We start from the raw sequence: 26901 nt of genomic DNA, 5'->3' as shown, positions 1-26901 counted from the left end.
GCTTTTCAAAACGGTCAAATAGTGATTCAATAAAGTCTGAGTTCACATTACCGGAAGCTTTAACACTTGGGTCTGGAGCACGCTTTTTCTGTTCCATCTCTTCGAGCTCAGGCAAACTTTTAGCACGAGGACTCTTCTTAGCACTATCGTCCGGTGAAAAGTATTGTTAAATACTGTTCTTATTCATTCAGCTTCGAATATTTCGATTCACTTGAGAACAATTTCACAAATAAAAAACAAATTGATAATTCAATTTATTACGAAAGAACTTTTAGCTCTAGGTCTCTTTTTAGCACTACCGTCTGGTGGATACTGTTTTTATTAATTTAAACTTTGAATATTTCGATTCACTTGAAAACAATTTCACAAATAAATAACAAATTGATCATTCAATTTATTACGAAAGAAAGTTTTAGGTTAAACATGCACTAAATGAACCGATTAAGCACGACCCGTCCGGAAACTTGAGATAAGAGAGCAATTCTGCGACCGCTCCGTTCAACAGCTCACTATCAACTTCTAATTTGAGAACATACGATTTGAAATCGAAAAGCTGTCAGTTGTAATTGGGAATGATTTTAAAAACCAATACTTTTATTTTCCATAACTGTACTCATAAAAATAATATGATAATATATTTTATATTCAAATGAAACGTTTAGTTTTTAAATAAAAAAATATTTTTGAGCCCCAAAATCCATTGGAGAGTTACCGAATTGCTTGATCAAGAGATTCAATTGATTGATGATAAAGTTCAATTGCGCCGTGAACATAGAGAATTTGATCTTCATCAAGTTCAAATGTTTGGAGACAAAAGTCGTGTTGCCAATACATACATAGAAATGATTCTCATTAATCATTCGTGAACAGTACAGGGGAAATAATTTCCACAATTGAAAATAATAATTTCACACATACAAAGCCTATGGAATACTGTGTATGTAGTACAGTATCCTTTCCTGCTCAAATCAAACCTGTACTGTAGGCTACAGAAGAGTCACGACATGTCAATTGGAAAATTTTCTCATTTTCAAATGTCTGCTCATGATATGATATCTTCTCATTTACATTTGACGATTTCTCAAATACAATTCACTACTCTCAATTACATGTGTGATGACTTCCTAAATACAATTGACTATTCTCATTTAGGCTACATCTGACATTCTCTCAATTACAAGTGACTATTCTCAAATACAATTGATACTTTCTCAAATTAACTTTTTACTTTCTCAAATAAAATTGGAAAAGGTGTTGTGACTACTATTCTGCTTTTGTGAAACGCTTGTTATCAACTGTTCTCCAAAACCATGGTTGGCAACAAGACTTGTAACCTTCTGTAGCTTTGTAAAACAGGCTCCAGGTTTTTTCAAAATCTCTCAGATTTTGCAGCTTTCAAGCTGTGGATTTCAAAATCAGAATGATAGTTTATAAACAAGTTCTTTAGCCCAAGGAGCTCAGTAGTTACATTCAGTAGGCTTCAAAGGTGTTTACAGCTTCCATAAATTTTCAGGATATTTCAAAGTCTAAAATTGATGTTTTACTGCAGTTGTTGCTAAATTTTTGTTGTGAAACCTTTACACATTTTGACAGAATGTTATATTTGCCTACATGAATCCAACACATATTGACGTTGAAAGAGATGTAACATACTCATTGCTAACAGAATAGATATTCAACATTGTTCAACATATCATAGATACTTAATGATCGAATGTTCTGTTTGAATAAGCAAGCTTATTAGACAATTAGCTAGCTATTTGAGCTTTCAAAAAGCGATCAGGGCTATCATTTGATTGAATTTAGTCACCAAGAAAATGGTGCAAGTAACAGATCTCACCTTTCCATCAGGGAAAACGAGTGTCTGCTCAATGCACCAGATGAACTCCTCATCGGTCTCCCCCTTCCAAGCATAGACGGGGATGCCTCGCTCAGCAATCGCTGCCGCTGCCTGGTCTTGGGTACTGAAGATATTGCAACTAGACCATTGCACCTGCAAATCAAAATGCCAATGTCAACACTTGATTATTTATAGCTTCGCTTTGCATATTTAATACAGGTTGCAGCAAAACTGAATCAATTAAAAAATATTTCTTATTCTTTTCTACTCAAGAATACAATTACCCTTTTTTGTTTTCATCATAAAATCTCCAAAACTACTTTGGTTAAAAAGCGAACACTGATTGAGAAGATTTTGAAGTTATTCTTCACTCTTTGCAGCATAGTAATCGAGATATTAGCAATATCTAAGCAGATACTGTTTTGGAGATGAGTTATGGATGGTAGTCGATCAACATAGATGGTAGTCGTTCCTGAACGAAGTGGAAAACAGTAGAATTATTAAAAATGTATTGTGGGAGAATATCAAGAACAAAGAAGATATTAGAGTTAAAACGACCGTGAATGTTAGAGGAGGTGGCCTCATGATTTTTCTGAATTCGGAAGAGGACAAGAAGAAAATAATTGAAAATGATGCATTGAAGACTAGAAATATGAAAAATTTGAAAATAGTTGAACCACAGAATAGGAAGCCACGTTTAATAATTTACGATGTTCCTAGTGATTTCAGCAAAGAGGAACTAGCCGAGAGCATTTTCAACAAAAACTTTGCTAGCTCTGAACTAGGAAAAGAAGCATTTTTAAACAGATGTAAGCCTCTCTACAAGGTTGGACCAAAGAACAAGAAAATAGTTCATTGAATCATTGAATGTGAGCCCGAGATAAGAATTCTAATAAATAGGAAACGAGTCTTTGTCGACATGACTACTTGCAGGTTAAATGACTTTATTTCGGTTCAACGGTGCTTCAAGTGTCAGTGCTTTGGTCACGTTTCAAAGTATTGCAAAAAAGAAAGTGAAGTCTGTGGTCACTGTGCTGAAGATCATAGTCTAAAATATTGTCCAAATACCGCCAAGGAAGCAATATGTAGCAATTGTAAGAAGAACAAAAAGCCATCAAATCATAAAGTTCACGATCCACAATGTCCTAGCCACCAGAAATCATTGCAGCAATTGATTGAAAAGACTAATTATGGGATTGTTTAAAAATAGATATTGTTCTCAAAAAATAATAAATCAGGCTGGAAATATTGTGATGGATATTAATGAAATTTTAGGTAATTTGAATGATAGGCTACATATAGAGTTCAACAAAGATCAAAAAGTAGGACATCGCTCATCTTTAATTTTGGAGGTTACACTGACCTGAATATTTTCCTTTGCCAGCGTAAAAAATGAAAAAGTAAATATTTCCAAGGGCATTGCTACCGTAGTAAATAGGAAATGTATGAGCATTGATTACTTCAATAGTCTATTATATTTAACTACTATAATAACTCAATAATAAATACTATATTTTCACAAACAAAGCAAATTGATGTGTCGGTGAAATTCGACGAGACATTGAAAATACTCAATTTGTTTTTATTGACAGATAAATTCAAATTCAATTTTTTTATTAAAAAAAAACAAAACAAGTATTACAATCACTCCAATAATCACCCATATGGACCTCTAGGGTCTGTATTTGGGTCGATGTTACAGTAGGTAGCCAATCATAAAGTAATACAATAATAGAAATGTTACTATAGCAAAAATAAAAAAGAAGAGAATACATCGAATCTTACCTAATAAGAAAACAGCTTGTTATAAATCAATGTAGTTGAATTTATTGATTTATAATAATAATGATAATAATAACTCAGTACCAATGATTATAAGAACCATCCACATATTATATAATTTTATCTTCAAACAAAATTAGTAAATTAAAATTCAATAATTCACACACACACACACACACACACCACACCACACACACACAACACACACCACACACACACACACACACACACACACACACACACACACAACACACCACACAACACACACACACACACACACACACACACACACACACACACACAAGCGCACGAGGATGAGGATAACAGAAGAGAAGGAGAACTACAGGAGTCACTACAATAGCTGCTAAAGGAGTCACTAAGGTTTAAGAAATTTTTTTAAGGAAACTATAATAAATAATCTATGTGCAAGTCCAACTGGACAGCGTCATGCATAACGGAACCCAGTGACAGATGATGCAAATTTTTTTTTTATTAGGCTATTATTTTTTAATTTATTAATTTTTTTAATTTTAATTAAAATGCTCCCCCATGCAGAAAGCCATTCAATTCACACAAGGATATGTCAAACATGAACAGATCGAAGCAGACGCCCACAATCCCCCTGGCTTAGACCAGATAGTCATTCAGCCAGGGTTCTTTTATATTGTGATACAGAATAACCTAAAGGGTTATTTATTTCTGTAGGGCAATTTCTCAGAATGATATGTATTAGGTAGGAGACGTTCCTGTCACACACTGAGCAAAGGTTCCTGGGCAGTCCTGACTGTAGCCGTAGGGCACTTCTTGTAGCATATTCATGATTTATGATGTTGGTAGAAGTTATATTGTTTTTAAATGCGTACAAAAGAATAGACCTGATATGGAGCTTTCTAATAATAAATACTTTAAGAGAATCATAAACAAGATCAGATGGGTACCTCCTCTCCAGGCCCAACCCAGCTTTTATAATAGCTCTCTGTGTGACTGAAAGGCTTTTTAAATGTGTCTCACATACCCCTCCCCAGGCATTTATACCATAGAGAGGGACTGATTGGACCAATGCGAAATAAACAATTCGTAGTTCTTTGGTGTTGAGGACTCCTTGTAAACGTGAGAATACATATATCATGCTCCTCAACTTCCGTCTAAGGTAGTTCACGTAAGGAAGCCAGCTAAGCTTACAACTGTCTACAATAATTCCCAAATACTTATATTCTGAGACTGCCTCAATTGTCTGACAACTACATTCCATGTTGGACACATCTCGACAGCAATTGTGTAGCCTAAGCTTCAGATTGGGAGGTGCTCTATTCTTTTGCAGGTAAACTGGCATTACTTTAGTTTTAGAGATGTTCATGCTTAGAATATTTCCATCAAACCAATCCTTCAGCTGCAGCACACCTCTGGATGCTGTTTTGAAAACTTCCTGCCAACTTTCACCCTCAAAGTAGACAGCTGTATCGTCCGCAAAGAGCAGCATCTTTCCTACTACATTGGAGTTAATAATGTTGTTGATATGGATTAGGAATAGCACAGGTCCCAATGTGCTGCCCTGAACAACCCCATAATCAATGGGTTTCTGGTCACTACTAATATTTTCTAAATGTACTACTTGTCTGCGATTAGATAAATAGCTTCCAATCCAATTGTTTTCAGTACCAGCTACACCTATCTGTAATAACTTTTGTCTAAGGATTCCTCTATCTATGGAGTCAAAAGCTTTAGCTAGATCAACAAACAACAGGAGAATACGTTTATTATTATTAATGCCATTCCTTAACAGTTCACTGAAGTGATAGAAACAGTTGGCCGAATTCCGGTCGTCTCTAAATCCAAACTGGCAATCCGAAAGCAATTTGTTTGACTTTATATACTGTACTAATTGGTTCTTGTAGCACTTTTCAATAATTTTTGAGATGATGCTCAGTAGGGAAATAGGACGGTAATTATTCATATCACTTTTATCACCTGACTTATAGATAGGGATCACATTAGTGAATTTGAGCATTTCAGGAAAGACACCAGATTTGAAGCTACAATTAACAATATGACAAAGGGGTGTGAGAAACCAGTCAGCATTTTCTTTTATCAAGGTCGGGAAAAGCCCATCAAAGCCAGTGGCAGAGCCGCCACACATGCTTGAGATACATTGCCTGATGTCCTGTTCTGTCACTGGTTGGAGCAAGAAAGTAGTTCCACAGATATCATTGGGTTGAACATAGGTGCTAGTAACATTTGCTTCCTGCTTCATTTTATTAGCTAGGTTTGTTCCAACATTAGCAAAGAATTCATTGAATTCATCTGCCAAATCCTTTATGGAGCGAGGATTTCTGTTCTGTTGTTGATTTCTATATCAGATTTTATGAAGTTTTTAATTGGGAATTGGGGTTTCGTACAACTTGCACCTGAGATTTCGTTGACTGCATTCCAGAAGGTTTTAGACTTTATTAGAATTTATTATTTTATTTTTGAAGTAGAGTTTTTTAGTTAATTTCAATAGCCTGCTAAGTGTGTGTCGATAATCATCATAGTAGCGTCTCAAGTTTAAGTTTAGTGGTTGTTTTTTCAATATTTTGCTTAATTTGTTTCTATGAGCAATAGATTTAATAAGAGAATTAGTAATCCAAGGCTGCAGCTTCTTACATATCTTTCTTTTATGAACAGTGACTGAAGAGTTTTCTAGTAAAAGTTTTGTAGTTTCAATGAATCTTTCCATGCATACATTAACATTACTTGATGATGTTACATGCCCCCAGGACTGTTCTGATAATATTTTAGAAAATTTTATACTGTCAATTTTCTTGTGAAAAGTATTTTGTGTATCATCACTATTTTTTTGTTATTTTGCCCAATTTTAATACCTATGGCATAGTGATCTGTGATGTCACATCTTAGGAGAGCCGGGAAAAGAGATTTAGTATCAGGATGACGCACGAATATGTGGTCAATGCAAGAGGAGGAAGAGTGTGTCACTCTTGTAGGAATGTTCACACAACAAAAAAATCCAGCTTCATAAAGAGTATCGAGATACATACAACTCAAACTATTTGCATTATCTCTAAGAATGTCACAATTGATATCACCTACAACAATTTGAGTAACATCATTTTTGGCTCTCATATATCTATTCTCCAATCCACCAATAAAGTCAGCCAAGTCTGTTCCATGGCAACGGTAAATAGAAAGCAAATCATAATAATAGCCGTTAAGGTAGCATTCCAAATTCAAACAGCGTAACCCCCCAATTACAACTTCATTGCAAGTAGCAGTAATTCTAGAGTTTATGTAAATAAGGATTCCGTCATTTTTATTGAACTTAGTTTGTGTTTGGTAAACATCATATCCCTCCATAACTATAATACTATCACTTCCATCTAGCCATGACTCCGTGAGCACAATAACATCAAATTTGTAATCAAGACCCTCTAAAAGTATTCATCAATTCATCAACATTCTTCCTATAGCTTCTTATGTTTAAATGGAAAATACTCAACCCACTCAACTCATTCATTCTGAGATAATTACCAAACATACAACTCACATCAAATGCTCTACAACATACACGCCCATAATCATCTAGATCATTCAGAACATCCATACTCTCCAATTATTCCATGAGCGTCATACAGCTTGTAACGAATCAAACTTTGATAAGCAAGCAAAATCGCTAATCCCGAAAGAATTTTATAGGTCTTGAGCAAACAGCTGCTCTATTATCGCACTAGATAATAACGGGTATCATGGCTAAAATTAGAACTGCCGAATAGAAAAGAATTATTATTTGCTATTTATTATATTATATAAAGTATTGGAATTTTGAGGAGGTTAGGCTATAATAGCTACTGGTCGGCAACCTAATAATCAATCAAGCTGTGTAATTTGAAATCTAGCCAGACACCTTGGCAAAATTTTGTTGTAAACAAATAGTATTCAACTAGAGGATTTGGTAAGCACAAAAATTTATTATATGTAATGAGCATGTAAAAAACACCAAAGAATAAATAAAAATATTAAGGAAGTATGTATATTCAGTAGGCGCATGGATACATTTGTGAATTCTGCATGAACCAATCAAATTACAGTAGTCGATGGGTGGCAATAGCGAGCCAATTCAAATTTATCTATAGATATTTTTATAAATGATAAGAATTTATAAGTTATCACTACTCAGTTTATGTATCGGATGTGGTCCGAGTAATTATACATTATAATACCTAAGATATGGGTAATAACTTAGCAGATTGGCACGGACTATTTGATCTTTTTAATGGCATAGTAACTGAATATTTAAATATATGCAAATTTGTAAGTCGGAAGTATGATCATAGAAAATAGGGGTGGAACAGACCCCACTTGCCTGCCAGATGCTGCCATGGAACGCCACTAAATTTTATAGAGCACAAGTCCCTTTTTGTTAAATTGTATGAAAAATTTAAAGATTAAATTCATAAATTAATTTGTATAAGACTTAGTGATGCTATATTAAAGCGTAAGTCACTTAAATATTTATTTATTCCCTTGGAGAAGACGACTTCGACCACCAGAAAATCCAGGACGATAGGAAATTCGGATCACCACCATCATCTTGGGAATTTTCAGCACATGAGTGAAAATTATTGAAATATACGAATTTAGGGCGCCCTCAGTGCTTCGAGTGAAATAAAAATATAAAAAGCTAGCTCGTCGAAAGGGTATAAATATCGAATTAATATAAAACAAGTCTTAAAAAGGTACAAAAAAGCATATTTTATTGGATAAGAATTGTATCAAATTTATATGTCTAAAGATGCACAGATTAAAGAAGTATTTAAATTTAATATTATAATGTACATATGCTCACTCAATCATTAATTTTATTAGCAAATTATAAAGATATAAATGTAGCTCTTGTTCACTGGATAAATTAATTTATCTAATTCCACCAGAGGCTGAACCTTAAGCCCTGAGATATATAGAATAGAATAGAATAGAATAGAATGGCTGCCTTTATTTTTACCTAAGAGGGCGGAGTTAGGGCACAGCTGGCCCTCTCTTACACTCAACCCTTACCTTACTGATATACTGAGATCTATACATATTAATATATTTGAGAATTATGATTTATCAATTGATTATTTTTATGATTTTTGGAAAGAAGATATATAGTGAGATTTTTAAATCGACAAGCAGCAGCAAGTCTATACCTGAGCTGCATGAAATAAATGCATACGATTAATGATTTAAAAGCACATGGTTGTAGAATATTAGAAATAAATAAGTCTCAAAGATTAATACTCAGTGTGTGTAATCTCTATTAAAACATGTAGGATAGAGTGAATTCCAATCAACAAACTATTAAATATTATAACTGATTTATGTCATCTGTTTTGCATAACATCTGGTTTCTGGTATACTACATCTTCCCCCTTTCTTCTCAAGTTCAATCTGCATATCGCAGTTAATCTGCGTGGCATCTTCTCATCGTTTCCTCAACATTCACTAGGTATGAGTATGGTCCATTTACTTTAACGATTTTTCCTTTTTTGTAGCCTTTGCCTGATCTGTCTAGTACCCATACGCCATCGCCCTCTCCGAACACCTTTGCGTTGACTCTCGGCTTGCTGTTCCCTTGTCTAACTAACTCTTCGTCTACTCTGTCATTAATATCTGGTAGTAATAGATCTATTTTGTAGCGTAACTCGCGACCGAACATCATAAAAGCAGGTGTTTTTCCCGTTGCTCTCTTTGGGGATGTTCTATGAGCAAATAAAAATTTATTTAGTTTTTCTTGTAAGGTGCCAGTACTTCCTTTTGAAATTCCCATACGTTCTTTGAACGTTCGTACACAATGCTCCGCCAATCCATTGCTTTTTGGGTGATATGGGGTGATACGTGCATGTTTTATGTTCAGTTCTTTGCAGAGATTTTGGAATTCATACGAAGTCAGTTGAGGACCGTTGTCACTTACAATTATTCTTGGGTAGCCAAATTTAGAAAATAGATCTTGTAATATATTGATTGTGGATTTTGTTGTGGTTGTTGACATGGGTATTACTTCGAGCCATTTCGATCTAGCATCTACAACGACTAACCACATTTTCCCTAAAAATGGTCCTGCAAAATCTATGTGGATTCTAGACCACACTTCTGTTGGAAAAGTCCATGAGAAAAGTGGCATCTCAACATCTCTGTTTCTGTTTTCTTGACATGCGGTGCAGTGTTTTACATGTTCCTCTAAATCTTTGTCCAGTCCAGGCCACCATACTTGGAATCGTGTTTTTCCTTTCATTGCTACAATTCCTGGATGACCTTCATGAAGAATTTGTAGTACTTTTGTTCTTAATCTTGTGGGTATGACTAAATGACCCGACCAGAGGAGTATGCCATTTTCAAATGATAGTTCTTCTTGTTTATTGTAATATGGTAGTAGTTCTTTGTTTACATTTGAATCTGTTGTCCAACCACTTCGGAGATAGTTTGTAACTTTTGCAAGTGTTGTGTCATGTTTTGTTGTTTCTTGTAAGCTCTTTGTTGATAATGGTATATCTTGAAATCGAAGGTGGAAAAGATGTGCTCTATTGTTTTCCCCTAACTTTTCGTTTTTTGACTTCAATACATTTTCCAAAGGAAACCTTGATAGCATATCCGCCGTTGCATTATCTGCACCTCTGTGATAATTTATTGAGTAGTCGTAGGAGCTCAAAATTAAAGCCCATCTAGCAATACGGTTGGAAACAACTTTTGGAATAGAGTCATTTTCACCGAAAACTTTCACTAAAGCTTTATGATCAGTACGAATCTCAAAGTGTCTGCCATAGAGGAACTGTTCAAAACATGTTACTCCGAAAATTAAACCTAATGCTTCTTTTTCAATCACACTGTACCGTTTTTCAGCTTTGTCAAGTTGTCTTGATGCGAACAAAATTGGCCTTTCAGTACCATCAGTATATCTGTGAAAAAGAGCTGCACCTAATCTGACTTCACTTGCGTCTGTGGCAAGAATTAGAGGAAGTGATTCATCATAATGAGCTAAAGTATCTGATGTTGTTAATAAATGTCTCAATTTTGTAGCGATTTGTTCATGTTTTTTATCCCAGTGCCAATTTGCTCCTTTTTGAAGTAATTTGTGTAACGGAACTCACAGTGATTGTAAATGTGGAACACATTTACTGTAGTAGTTGATTGATCCCAAGAAGGATCTTAGTTCTTTGACATTTTTCGGTGATGGCATATCTTCTACGGCTTTGATGTGTTCAGTTGTGGGGTGTATACCTGTTTGATCTATTCTGTGTCCCAAATAGTTTACTGATTCCTCAAACCATTTACATTTTGTGGTTTGTACTCAAAGTCCATTGTTTTCAAAACGTTTTAACATTTCCCTGACTCTGTTAATGTGTTCTTCTCTTGTGGGAGCTGTTATTATTACATTGTCTAAAAGACATGCAACGCCTTCCAAGCCAGCCAAGATTTGATCCATTTTACACTGAAAAGCTGCTGTTGCTATTTTTATCCCAAAAGGAAGGCGTGAATATCTGAAAAATCCTTTATGAGTAGAAATAGTGAGATACTTTTGTACAGAAGTATCAACTTCCATTTGTAGATATGCATCCTTCAAATCGATAATTGTGGATTCTTTCCCTCCTGTAAGTTTTGAAGTGATTTCTTCAAACCTAGGTAGGGGATAGTTGTCTGGACTTATAAACTTATTTATGGTGGTTTTAAAATCAGCATATATCCGGACTGCTCCTGTAGGTTTCACCACAATAACTATTGGTGAGGACCATGTGATAGGTTCTTCACTTGTGTTTACAGGTGATAGTACATTACTGTCTACTAAATGTTGTAGTTCCATTTCTACTGCTTTTCTTAAGGAAAACGGAACTGGACGTGGTTTTGCAACTATTGGTATGGCATTTTTTGACATGTGGAAAAGTACCTTGCAGTTCTTTATTGTTCCCAGATTTGGATTGAAAACATCAGAAAAATCTGTGATTATTTTATTTACCAAAACTGAGTTCTTTTTTTGTGGTGGAGAGCTTATCGTTTTTTTTACTGAGCATATTTCAGCACCGGGAGGTAAGGGTAGATTGAATTTGAGGACCCAATTAAGTCCAAACAAAGGTATGTCATCTTTCTTTATAACAATTACTGGTAATTTCCTGGAGTTACCAAAAGCATTGACATTTATATGTGTTTCTCCAAGTGTTTCAATGTCAATCCCTGTGTATGCCGTGAGGTTTCTTGTTGGTTTTAAAATAAGACTTCCAATTTTTTTCCATAATTTCTCGTTAATAACGCTGTAAGCGGCACCTGGATCATACAGCATTTACACTGTGTTGTTGTTGAGTTTAACGTTCACCATTACTTTACAGCCTTTTCCAGAGTTCTTATATTTTCAATATTGGAAAGTGACAGGTTGTCATCTTCTATTGATAAATTTTCGCGGACCTGATTTATCTGTTTGTCTTTTACAATTGTAGCGTTCCCTACTTTTAGACATGCTCTAGCAAAATGGTTCTTACCTCCGCAAGCTTTACAAAATTTGTTATTTGCAGTGCACATGACACCATCAGAATGTCGCCGGTTTCCACAACGGAGACAATGTGTATTTTTGTTCAATTTTAGAGTCGATTTCTTTTCATATTTTTCATTGTACTTTTGAGGGTTAGATTCCATTGCCTGATGTTTATCAGAAATTTTTACTCTATTAAAATTTGTAGAACTGTTTTTAATTTCTTGCTGTTGAAGGTTAACGGTTTCTAGCAATTTTGCTGATTCTACTATTTTTGTAAAAGTTGTTTGTGTTGATGCATGCATTCTCAATAACTCAAGTTGCCAACTATCGTTGTTGATGCCTAATATGAACTGATCTCTTAAACGTTCATCCAGGTTATCACCAAAATTACAATTTCCTGTGAGAAACCTTAAATCTAGTTCAAATTGAGTTATGGTCTCACCTTCATTCCGGAATCGTCGAGAAAAACAATCTCTCTGGGATAGAGGTGCTTGTGGTTTCGTGTAGTATTTGTTTAAGACTTCTATCGCATCATTAAATCCAATGTTGTTTATGGGGGTCGGATGCATAGAATCGAAAACTATCTTGAATGGTTGCGGTCCCAGATTCTCAAGTAGTAAGTCTCGTTTTTTTTCTTCGTTTTTGATGTTTCCATTTTGTAGGAAAATCTTGAACCGTTTGTGCCAATATATCCAATCTTTGGTTGTTCCGTCGAATGGTTGACATTTTCTGTGATTTTTATTTACCGACTGCGCCATGTAGAATATTAGAAATAAATAAGTCTCGAAGATTAATACTCAGCGTGTGTAATCTCTATTAAAACATGTAGGATAAAGTAAATTCCAATCAACAAACTATTAAATATTATAACTGATTTATGTCATCTGTTTTGCATAACATCTGGTTTCTGGTATACTACAATGGTAATGTTTCGTGCTAAAAAACTAGTGAGCTAATCTGTGATATTTTCTTTTCGATATATTTGTTCTTATATTTACTATTTTTGCTTGTTGCTCTATATATTTCTATATTTATTTATTCGTTGATATTTTTCTATGTAATATATGTATCAAATTTTTATGGTGTATCCTTTATTTGTTCCCCTACTTCCATGCCATGACCAATCTCATATTTATTTATTGAGTTACCAGTATTGAAGTATTAAGAAAATTACCATCCGACTTTATTCTTCTCTGAATAAGTTGGTTTAGACAGCAATATTTAGCATTTATAATCAAATATTTGGAAATAACACGTTCCAGAGATTTATATAAACTGTCCAAGAGCAGTGAACTGCGGGAGCTCCTGGGCGAGCCTGTAAGAGTTTTGTCTAATTTGTATTCAAAGAACCACAACCATAGTTATATAATTTTTTACTCATGCTTTACCAACTGCAGCCAAGCCAGGCAAACCGTTATTGACAAAAATAACGTCATAGGCTCCTGAATGATTCGTAACAATTTGGTTACAACTTTGAACAGAGTTCAAATATTATTATAAAGTTAACTTAGCCTATATTATAATCAAGTAAATTGTGTAGAAAACAAGGAAAATATACACTCAGACAATATGGAATATTTGTATAAAATATATCAAGTGGAATAATCATGGTACCCTCTATTATGGAAAAAGAGTAAAAAACGTCTTTACCATTTAGTGATGCACTATGTATTCTACAAATTTTAATTCAATTGGTTCATATTCTAATGAGATGTGGTTTACTCAATACATAACGGTGATGAAAAGTTGAAACTGTCAATAATAAAAGTCTAAAGTTAAAAGGGTTCACCTTCCTTTCCACGTAATAAGATAGGAGGAATAAGTTTTCAAGATAAGAGATGAGTGAATAATAAGATAAAGAATATATAATAACAAGAGTCTATGTTTCACTCAACTCAAGCCCGAAATGCAACAACTATGACCTAATCATTTTATCGTTATCCTATCTGGTTTATCAGTACTATTTTAAATGAGTAAGTATGGTATGTTAGCTTGAACTTTAACAACGGGATTAGACATTGATTTGTGCATCTCATCGTTACAGAAGGGTCATTTATAATATTTATGTTGTGTTTAATTTGTGAAAATTAAATTAATTCGTTGAGGACCTACATGAGTTAAATCCTATATGAATACACAAAACAGTAGCAAATGGTTGAACAAGATAAAATAGCTCTTGGAAATGCAGTTCATATAAAAAATAAGAGTTCAAAAGAGAAATAATAATAGTTTCGTATCGCTTTTGTAGTACCTATCGAATTCCACGGTAGAGATAAGAATAAACTAAATTTTAATATCATAATGGTAATTTGATAATAATTGTAACCACACACGGGTAATTGATTAAGAATAAAAAGTTATTATCTACCGATATTAGAGACATATTATCCATATTTTTATACAATCCTTTTCCCACACTATGATTGTTCTATTAATAATTGTTGACTTGGGATTGGATCCTTCAAGAGAACAGTTATCACCCGCCCCTGTTCATTCCTATAAAATATGTTGCCGTCACTGGTCCAAACGTTCCTCTTTCTGTGGACACGTGACACTTCCTTATAAACTTCGGCACACCGTTTAGTCAAGTGTTCCCGTACCACTATTCCTGATCCCTTCAAGAGGCGTTTATTGTTAAAAACTGCCCGACGGTCACGGTAACTAATGAACTTAACTACGATTGATCTTGGTGTTTTTGATTGATTATCACCTTCATTTTTACCCAAACGATGTGACCTATCAATACAAGCATCATGCATATTCAAGTCCAGAATGTTTGTAAAAACCTCCAACACCTTATCGTCTGTATTTTCATTGGGGGTTTCGGGTACACCATTGACAATGATATTATTCCGCCTAAGGTATTGTTGAATATCATCAGTTTCATTCGAACAAAACGATTTATATGACTCAAGCTCAGTCTCTAATGAAGAAATTCGGCATTTCAGTTCTTTTACTTCATTCTGTAGTGGCACTAGGGTGGTTGCGAGAGCATCATTGACTATAGCTGACACTCGTTTCGAGAGTAATAGTAGCTTGCTTTCCAACCTAGAAATATTACTATCTATGATCGATGAATGGGCTTCAGATAAACAAGCTCTGACAGTTGGAATTGATTTTTTTGGAACCATGGCTGATGTATCTTGTATTGATCTCTTAAGTACTGTCTTGGCAACAAAACATATTAAATATGTGTTTTACTACAAGGGTATAAATAATCTTACATTTTTAAATATTCCAGAAGAGAAAAACAATGAGAAAGCATGTCCAACAGGATACTTACCTGAAAAACCACCCAAACATGAATTTATAAATAGTATGCTGGAGCACAGAAATCTTCTGAGTCAACATGATCAGATAAATTCTATTATTTACTATGAAATTCTGACTAACATTACAAAAAAAACTTATTGAGCTCTTATTCGTACCTAATAGAGATAAAGCGTAAAGATATGAATATTTAACACGCAGAATGAGGAAAAATTATTCAAGAGTTACTAGGTGACAGGATTGATAAAGCAATAAAAAATCACACAATACATGAAGCACAAGGTCTTACTTATAGAAATGTTATTCTAGTGAGGACAAATTCAAAGGATCTAGAGATCTATAACAGTGAAAGTCATGTGATCTTAGCACTCAGTAGGCACTCTCATAGTTTCAACTACTTAACAGCAGCGGAGAATGATATCATATCATTGCTTATAAAAACACATTAAGCTTTGATAATAATAATAATAATATCGAGTGTCCTGGCTGGCTCAGGTCTGGTGTCAGAGTTTTCAGGTCGCAACTGATCAATTTCAGGGCCTCTGACATGACCTAACGACTGCTTTGATGATAAATATATAATGAGATGGCAGAGGAAAATAGAGTAGAACAAGCATGGAGGGGTGCGTATGAATAAGCATGATGATGAGTAATAATAACGTGCTGGATGTGGCAAATGAACTTGATTCCGTGGATGAGATAGAGGACAGTGTGATTGAGGATAAACAACAACTCCACGCTGCTCTTCAACACTCTAATATAACTGTATTTTCTCTCAATATCAGAAGTATTAGGAAGAACTTCGATGACCTGTTGATTCAACTACAGGATATGTCCTATGATTTCGATATAATAATACTAACAGAATGCTGGATTGAAAGAGATTATACACAGAAGCAACTGAAGGACTACAATATTTTTCACTCTTTGAATAATCGTACTCAAAATGATGGAGTAATTGTATATGCAAAGGAAAATCTCAATGTTCAATCGGTAGAACTAAATATCAGGAAGGCCAACGTTCTTCATCTACAACTTCAAACATCAAAGGAGAGAAATAATATATTAGCAGTGTACAGATCACCTTCCTACGCCAGCATAACAGAGTTTTTAGAGGACTTTGAAACAGTGCTTGGTAGACTGAGAGGTCAACTTATTATTTGCGCAGGAGACTTCAACATTAATACGCTACAGCCACATCACCATTATCAACTTGATGACTATTACGACTTATTGAGCGAACACGGTTTGAAGAACTGCATTGAAAAGGCTACCAGGGTAACAGCGGGAACATCTTCTTGTTTTGATCATATGTTGACCAACTGTAAAAGTAAAATCCATCCAATCGTATATCACTCGAGTATCACAGACCACTTCATTACAATTCTTGGACTGGAAAAACATCAGTTAGACGGAACAAGTGGGGATGAACAGAGCTCAACTAACTGTCAACTCTCAACTAACTGTAAATCTGTCAACTTGAACGGCTTGAGGAGAGGACTGCGAGTGGAACAATGGACAGAGGTTTTTGAGTCAAATAACACAGACTCAGCTTACGAAAAGTTCCTAGAAATTCTACAAAAACATATGGAGAGCAATACACATCATTACAGACAAAAGAAGAGGATCAAGAACATAAAACCATGTATAACACGAGGACTTATCTCATCTATAAGAACAAGGGATTCTCTAAATAGAAGAAGGAAGCTGGACCCAGAGACCGGAGAACTTGCTAACTACTACCGAAGATACAGAAATACACTGACGTCACTCATCCAAACTACAAAAGAAAATTATTTCAAGATGCAAGTAAATGAAGCGAACAATGATCTAAGGAAGACATGGAAAATAATCAAGGATGCTACAGATTCAAATCAGAAAAAGGATATACAACTGAATGCTTTGGAAATTAATGGTGACATAGTCACACTGAAAGATAATCCTAGAGAACTATTGAGTCATGTAAATAATTTCTTTGTTAATATTGGAGAGAGAATAGCTAACAAAATATCTGAGAGTCTGAATAAAAATACTAACCAAATTATAGCAGATAATGTACCAGAATTGCATGTACCAAATAATATGTTTCTTTTCCCCATAGATGAAAAGGAAATAATAAACATAATTGATTCTTTACACAGCAATAGTGCACCAGGCCTAGATGGATTAGATAACAGGACCTTGAAAGGAATAAAAGATTTAATTTCTAAACCTTCAACTCATATTTTCAATCTGAGCTTGTTGGTACTTTTCCAAGAGCAATGAAGCAAATCTGTGTCAGACCTATACATAAAGCAGGTGATAAACTAATTATTAGTAATTATAGACCTATTTCACTGATTAGCAATGTATCAAAAATTTTAGAAAAAACTAGTTAAATCAAGATTAATAAGCTTTTTAGAAATTAATAATATTCTTTCTCCTAACCAATTTGGCTTCTGCAAAGGTATAAGTACAGAATTAGCTGTACTGGAATTATCAAAATTTGTAACTAGCAATTTAGAGGAAAAGAATAAATGTCTAGCAGTATTTTTAGATTTAGCAAAGGCCTTCGACTCTGTTTCCCATGACTTATTAATAAAAAAGCTTGAGGCAATAGGTATAAGAGGAGTGCCACTTGAATGGTTCAGATCCTACCTCAGCAATCGACAGCAAAAAACAAAGGTTGAGAACCATATGAGTGCAGAGGGTTCCATGAAGTTCGGAATACCTCAAGGAACAGTTTTAGGACCAATTTTGTATTCGATCTTTGCAAATGAGTTGTGCTCCATTCAAATTCAAGGTAGAGTTAGAGCCTTTGCTGACGATACAGCACTCCTTTTTCAAGGAAAAAACTGGGAAGAAGTGTTCCAAACAGCAGAGATAGAACTCACAAAAATCACTAGTTGGTTAAGAAATAATTTATTGTCATTAAATTCAGAAAAAACAAAATTTTTAGCTTTTTCTTCAACAAATAGCACAAAACCACACATGACAACAATGAAGCTTCATAATTGTGATAGAAATAGTAACAATAATTGTAATTGCCCACTAATAGAACGCTCTGAAAATATAAAGTATTTAGGAATAATAGTAGATGATTCATTGAAATGGAACAAGCACATAACATAATTATACAACTGCCAATGCCAAAATAAGGAAGCTTATATACAAATGCTATCAATTAAGGCGTATCATAGACAAAGAAATCTTAAAAACTGTATACTTAACATTAGTTGAATCTCTTTTAAGGTACGGTCTATTAGTTTGGGGTGCAGCTAACTTCAGTTTTATAGATCCATTATTTAAAACTCAAAAACGCATTTTGAAAATAATGGGAAACAGGGAAATCCGGTTTCCAACTGTAGAATTATTTATAGCAAATAGAGTACTCAGTGTTAGGCAATTGTATATATTGTTATTATTAGGGTATATGAAAAAAAAACAACAAAATAGGAACCATATCATAAATCATAGCCATAATACTAGAATAGGAGAACGTTACAATCAAGAAGTACCAAGAATGAATACAGCATTTGGGCAAAGATCACTAGGATATTTAGAGCCTACAATATCTAATAGAATACCATTAGAAATCAAAGGAGAGGAAAATTTCAATAGCTTCAAAAGAAAAATGAGACATTGGTTATTCAGTATTGGGATACAAAGTAGTGAGGAACTAATAGTAAGTAGGATTTAGATTTAAGTAGTATTCTTTTTAAATAAGGTAATTTATAGGTAGAAAATAGTACCTCGGTTTAGTATCTTTGTACTAGGTGATGCTTAGGGTAATAGATATAGTTTTAGATTTTTGGAATTTTTGTATTATGTTGTAGCATAAATTAGTATTAATTTGATGATAACCTTGAAACATATATTATATAGTGAGGTATCATTTTGTAATCCCTGAATATTGGTATATTATTGAAAATGTATGAAAAAATAATATGTAATGTATGAATTTATGAATAAACTCCTCTGGATGTGTCGTCCAACATCCAGAAATATTATTAACATAATCCACAGATTCAACCCATTGTAAAATTTGCATGAAACCAAACCAGGAGAGCGTGCCAGCCTTGAGAGATATCAGTATATGAACAAGTTCATTGAGCATTGAGCTCTGCTGAGGCTCCTTCTTGCTGAAACTACACATATTGTTAATTTGTTCAATTAGGAGAATTTGTGGTGACAGAAATTTCCAGAATACTGCGAGCCAGTGAGAACGCAAAAATGAGGCATGAGTGCCTCACTCTTTTGTCATTTACCAGAGTTCTGGGGGTCTATTGATTTATAGGCTGTGGGATGATATTTCTACATACACATCTCTAGAATGAACTCTAGTGATGAACTCCACATTCGTCGCAACACAAACGAGCGTAGAGGGCTTGTTACAAAGCATCAAGTGAGCGAACTTATTAAGAGAACTGTTGATGGCAAAGACCCACTGCTCTCTATACAAGAGCATTGTAATTTATGACTAGATGGGGATACAAATTTGGCGAATTGATCATTCAGATACAATTTCTCCCTCCCTCCCTCCTACGGAAGCCCTATGGACTTCTGTGATTGAGAACAGACGTGCTGCAGTAGAGCTCTGTTATCTAAAACTGATTTGATAGTCCCATTTTGTTTTCTTTTAAGCAATCTAGTATTGAACGATATTAGTGTCACAGAGAAAAGTTTCAAGTACTTCTATACAATGGCAGTCTCACAGGAACAAGTTCCCACAGAGACAAGCTGAGTCTCTGGAACATGTAGTGTCACTGGAACAAGTAGAGGGATACAGTCCCATTCGAACAAGTGGAGTGTCACAGAGACAAGTAGAGTCTCACAGGGACAAGTTGGTGTGGTGTGTTGCCTACACATGAAGATGAAGGCATTCCATTTTTTCTAATAAAATGGATGTCATCTTTTTTTTAATATATATATATATATATATATATATATATAATATATATATATATATATATATATATATATATAGTTATATAGCTAATTACTTATATAGTCAGCACTCCTCATTCCATTATTGTTGATGAAGCATAGTTGTAGTGGAAGGTAACATTGTATTTAGTAGTCAGTTCCAAGCTAGCGGACATAGCGGACGGAGCTCTTATCGCAAGATATAAAATTATTGTAATATGTGGTTAACAAATAAATTCATTTTTTAAAAAGACTATTTGATTAATTGCAATCTTAACTGGCGCAGTTGGTAGGACACTTCAGAAACGAGAATTTGGTTTTTCGGTTTTAACCATTAATGAAGTGTTCATGAACTTACAAAAAGTTGTAAGTTACATCGGGACTTAAATAAGTGAACAATCATCAAAATAACTTCGTATCAAATTGAATAAGTTGGTGAACTAATATATTATTAAAAATCCGTGAGTGTTATTTGCAAAATTATATTCATACTCAGTCACCTAATATCGGGACAAGTGTGAAAAATTATAAAATAAGTGAACAGTATAGTAAAGTGTTAACAATACTGTATTTCATCTACAAATTGAATCAAGAAAAAGCAACAGACTTTCAACTTCTAAGGACTACCATGGACTTCAACTTCTAAAGACTACTACGGACTTCAATTTCTAAGGACTACCACGGACTTCAACTTCTAAGGACTACTACAGACTTCAACTTCTAAGGACTACAACGGACTTCAACTTCTAAGGACTACCACGGACTTCAACTTCTAAAGACTACTATAGACTTCAACTTCTAAGGACTACCACGTACTTCAACTTCTAAGGACTACTACGGACTTCAACTTCTAAGGACTACAACGGACTTCAACTTCTAAGGACTACCACGGACTTCAACTTCTAAAGACTACTACGGACTTCAACTTCTAAGGACTTCCACCTTTGAAGACTTTCAACCCGGGACTGTGACAAAATGAACTCGATTTCAGTATTGTAACAAACTTTTGTAATTTACAAACTTGTATAATATTAATTTTACTTACTATTTTCGTATTTCTTTTTCTTGTAATTTTATCTATAACTAAGGGCCATGAATTCCAACAATGATAAAGCAACCAATCCCCAAACTGTACCTACCCTTAAGAAAGAATTCTTGGACATGATCCCTGATTATTCAGGAGAGCCTACTATGCTAAATCATTTTATTTCAATTTGTGACAAACTTGTAGCGAAATTTTACGTAACTGCCAATCCAGATGATTTCCAAAACAAATACTTGTATTTTACTATTCTTGCCCATATTAAAAGCCCAGCTCTTGACATTGTTACTAGTTCTAACACTTATGCATGGCCTGATGTAAGAAAAGTTTTGATCAATAGTTACATGGACAAGAGAGATTGCTTTACTCTCAATCTTGAAATGGCTGAACTAAAACAAGAATCAGGTTAATCACCTTTTTCATTCTAGGAACGAATCCAAAAACTTCTAAATTTACAGATCTCGTATTTCCGAAACAAACAACCTACAATATCAGAAGTCATGTGTCAGTATGTATGTAAATGGATTAGCACTTAGAGTATTGCTAAGAGGATTAAGAGAGCCTCTCGGGTCTCTCATGAGAACCAAAAATCCCAGTTCGTTGGACAGTGCTCTAAACATGCTATCCAACGACTAGAGCAGGATATTTTCCCTGATGATCTGAAACAAGGAAAAATTTTGCCAATTTTCAAGAGCGGTGATTCTGAAAGAGTTGAAAATTATAGACCCATTAGTATTCTAACTGTAATAAGTAAAATTTTTGAAAGAGTAGTTTTAAATAGGTTATTGATGCACCTGGAAGAAATTAATTTCATATGTGATGAACAGCATGGGTTCCAGAAAGGGAAATCTACTAAGACTGCAATAGTATCCCTTGTTGAAAGACTAATAGATATAATAGATTCAGGTGAGAAGGCAGCCGCAATATTTCTTGATTTATCCAAAGCTTTTGATTGTGTGAACCATAGAATATTATTGGAAATACTAAAAACTGTAGGTGTGAATGGTATAGAACTAAAATGGTTTGAATCATATCTCATAGGTAGAAACCAGTGTGTTGAGCTTACCAAGGTGGATGGGAATGAAATAGTAAAAATTAAATCTCAAAAACTGGAGGTCCAGGCTGGAGTACCTCAAGGCTCAATTCTGGGTCCCTTACTGTTTCTGTTGTATGTGAACCAATTACCAAAAGAGTTAAAAGATCACAGAGCTCTGTTGTTTGCTGATGACACATCGCTTATCTTTAACAATTATTTATTAGATAGTCTAGAAATAAATGCTTTTACTGGAGTACAGTCAATTGTCCAATTCTTGAAGCAAAGGCAATTAACAATAAATAGTAAGAAATGTCAATTCCTACAATTCAAAAGTAAATATAATTCAGTAGAGGATAGAGAAATAAATGTGTTTGTAGAGGAAAATGAATTAGACCAAGAAGAGAAAGTAGCATTCTTGGGAATTTTATTGGACAGGAAATTAACATGGCATCCTTACATTGAGAGGATATGTAATAAGATATCATCTGGGGTATTTGTCCTGCGGCAGCTTGCTAGGCTGAATGATAAAAAACTACTGTTAACTGCTTACCATGGACTTATACTATCTCATATTAGGTATGCTATTTTAGTATGGGGTAATTCATCTCAACAAAATATGGACATGGTGTTTAAGATTCAAAAGAAGGCACTCAGATGTATAGAGAAAGTGAATAGGTTAGACTCTTGTAGGCCTTTATTTAAAAAGCTTGGTCTATTAACTGTGCCATCTTTGTATGTATATGAAGTTGTAATGCATGTGAAAACGAGTGGTGTGATCCAGAATTCAGATGTTCATGAGTATAATACGCGAAACAGAGCAGATTATCATATAATGGGTCACAATAGTAGGTTATTTGAACAAAAACCAGATTATATTGGTAGGAAATTTTATAACAAGCTACCTCAAATCTTGAAAAGTAATGATGATTTGAAGATTTTCAAAAAACAAATTAAAAAATATTTAGTTGATAGAGCTTTTTATAGTGTACAAGAATTCCTTTCAAACCTAAACTAGGTTGAACTACTTAGTGTTAGAACTATTATGTAATAACATGACTTGTCTTATACTCCATGACTGGAGTCTTTAGGACATAATCTTAAAAAAAAAAAAAAAAAACTTCCAGTTCAAATTTGGTTTCTTTCAAGACCACTCTAATTTGAAAAAGCCTAACACTCAAATCCAACTCAAAAGTAATCCCAGCTATCAAATGCAAAACTATCCTCAGAGACAACAGCTCTATCACACTTTGAAAGAAATTTTCAATTATGAACTTACAAGATGACAAAAATGAACTTCCCTACTTCATTGATCCTGAAACAAGATTTAGAGTTCTAATCGACACAGGAAGCACTAGGTCATTCGTGAAGAACTTCAAAGGTATGAAATGTTACAAAGAAAACTTGATAGAAGACCCTTTTGAAGTAGCAACAGCGCATGGTATTTCACAAGAGAAATACAGTACAAAGATTTCTTTATTAGGAAAATCGGAACACACACGTTCTATCTTTTTGATTTACATAAAAACTTTGACCTTCTTCTCGGACTTGACAATATGAAAAAACTTTAAATAAATTTGGATTTCATTAATGACAGTATTGATTTAAATGGAATGAAACTACCTATTTATTATTTTAACGCTGAAGAAAATGATTCAAAAGTGAAGTCAACGAATCCTACCAAAAATCAAATGACACAAATAAAATCATTTCTGATAAAAGTTGGAACTCAATCCATAATAGAAATTCCAATTGAAAATATGAATGAAGATGAAGCTATAGTATCATACAAAAACATTTCCGGACTTGAAATTCCTCAGTGTCTAGTGAAAGTGAAAGAAAACAAAGCCTATTGTTCTATTTTGAACCCCACTACATCAGACAAGAAATTTACTATTCACAAACCAATGTCAGTCGAATCGCTTGAAAACTATAATTGTATTAATTCAAGTGAGTTACGTAATCATAATGCATGCAATAATTTGAATCTACTCCATCACAAAACTAACAAAATCGATCTATCAAAAATTAGAACCAATCATATGAATGCCGAAGAAGAGCAAGCTATTTTACAGGTGATTAAAGATTACTCAGATATATTTCACATTGATGGAAATCCTTTGACTTTCACGAATGAAATAAAGCATATCATAAGAACCACCGACGAAATCCTGGTCTATACAAGAAGCTATCGCTACCCTGAAATCTATAGAACTGAAGTAAATCGACAGATTGATGAAATGTTGGAACAAAAAATAATTGACTATCGCAGTTTGAATTCTAAGACTATAGACGATAAATTCCCACTTCCTAATATAACGGATATTCTAGACAAATTAGGAAGAGCACAGTACTTCACTACCCTAGACTTATTCTCTGGCTTCCATCAGATAGAAAAGGATCCTAGCAGTATATTGAAAAAACTGCATTCTCTACAGACACGGGTCATTACGAATTTTTACGAATGCCCTTCGGTCTCAAAAACGGTCCACCCACTTTCCAAAAAGCTATGAATAGCATACTAAGAGGACTCCAAAATGAATTGTGTTTAGTATATTTAGATGACATTATTATTTATTCAACTAGTTTAGAAGAACACATTGATCGACTAAGACAAGTATTTGAAAGGTTAAGACAATCCAACTTCAAAGTACAACTTGATAAAACAGAATTTTTGTGTAAAGTTAGTTTTCTCGGACACTTAGTGACACCAAACGGAGATAAACCAAATCCTGACAAAGTCGAAGCAATAAAAAGATATCCTATCCCTAAAACAACGAAAGAGATAAAAGGATTTCTTGGACTTCTAGGATACTATTGAGAATTCATTAACAACTTTGCTCATTTAACAAAACCTCTAACTAAATGTTTGAAAAGAAATGCTAAAATAGATATACACGACCCAGAGTACATTAAGTGTTTTGAAACTTGTAAGAATATCCTTACTAACAAACCAATCCTTCAGTATCCTGATTTTGAAAAACAATTCAACCTTACAACAGATGCTAACAATATAGCTATCGGGACAGTTCTTAGTCAGAACAAAGACGGTGCTGATTTGCCTTGTGCATATGCAAGTAGAACCCTCAAATGAAACTGAAATGAACTATTCAACTATTGAAAAAAAACTTTTAGCGATAGTTTGGGCTACCAAGTACTTCCGCCCCTATCTCTATGGTAGAAAATTCAAAATATTCACTGACCACAAACCCCTACAATGGTTATTTTCTATGAAAGAACCTAATTCAAAATTATTAAGATGGAGACTTAAATTAGAAGAATTTGATTATGACATATGTTATAAAAAAGGAACAGCAAATCAAAACGCAGATGCCCTTTCCCGAATTCAGTTGAATAATAATAACACACACAACCAAAACTCACCCAGATTATTCAGTGATATTGATGCGATTATAAATGAAGCCATTGAAAATGTAGTGAATATCATACCTAACGAGGATGCACAATCTATGATAGCTAACGTGGATGATAACGAAACGTTATTTCAAAGATTAGAAAATGAAACTGGTACAGATGATAATGAAACCCCATTTAGAGGATTTGAAAATGAAACCCCTTTTCAAGGATTCGAAAATGATGAACCAGATTTCATAGGTCCTGCAGAAGATGAGTTCATAGAAAATAATTCTCATACGCAACATTCTAATTACGAAAGTAACACATCAGTAGAAATACCAGTTTCAGATGACCCAGTTAACTATGCTAAAAACCAAGTCATATTAAAGCTTGTAAGCAATAACCCAAAGAAAGTCACAATTCATAAAATATTTGATAGTAAAACAAGAATGATGGTAGAGATATCTGAGAATAATTTCGATAAAAATGTGATTGACTTTGTGAAAGAATATTTAGTGCCTAATGTTAGATATAGCTTGTATTTTGAAAATAAATTCTATGAAAGATTTACATCAGTGATTGCCAACAATTTTAAATTTTCAAAACTCATACTTGTACGATGAAAAGTTAAAGTACTTGATGTAACACATGAAGATGACAGAATAGAAACTATTGATAATTATCATATCGGAAAAATGAATCACAGAGGTATACAAGAAACATACGATAAGATAAGAAGAAAATACTATTGGCCCAACATGAAAAATTTTATTAACAAATGTGAGATATGTCTCAAAACAAAGTACGAACGAAATCCACTTAATTTAGAAATGAACTTGACACCGACAGCTACAAGGCCGCTTCAAATCATTCACATGGACAGTATAACATTTGAGAAAAAGAAATTTCTCACGATCATTGATAGTTTTTCAAGATACGCACAATGCTATCCAATAACAAGTTGTAACAGTGTTGAGGTAGCAGACAAACTGCTTAGTTTCTTTTCCCACCATGGTATCCCTCAAACTATAGTTGCCAACAATGGATGTGAATTCAATAATGACTTAGTAAAGAAATTGACAGAATTGCACAAAATCAAAATGCACTGGATAAGTACTCAACATCCGCCTTCAAATGGCTTAGCCGAATGTTTTCATTCTACGATAATTGAGCACATC

General features: G+C 34.0%; 1 protein-coding gene across 1 annotated transcript in view; it reads right to left on the bottom strand.

The window, feature by feature from the left end:
* The window catches only part of LOC111045728 (adenosylhomocysteinase), an 86325-nt gene that overhangs the window by 36654 nt on the left and 22770 nt on the right, over window positions 1-26901 (bottom strand). The window contains exon 3 of the mRNA XM_022331179.2: window positions 1841-1993. Coding sequence (XP_022186871.1) covers window positions 1841-1993 — 153 coding nt within the window. The remainder of the gene's footprint in view (window positions 1-1840; window positions 1994-26901) is intronic.

Source organism: Nilaparvata lugens, chromosome 3 (assembly GCF_014356525.2).
Source record: "Nilaparvata lugens isolate BPH chromosome 3, ASM1435652v1, whole genome shotgun sequence".
In the NCBI taxonomy this organism is placed as follows: Eukaryota; Metazoa; Arthropoda; class Insecta; order Hemiptera; family Delphacidae; genus Nilaparvata; species Nilaparvata lugens.
This window is presented reverse-complemented; position numbering and strand designations above follow the sequence as displayed.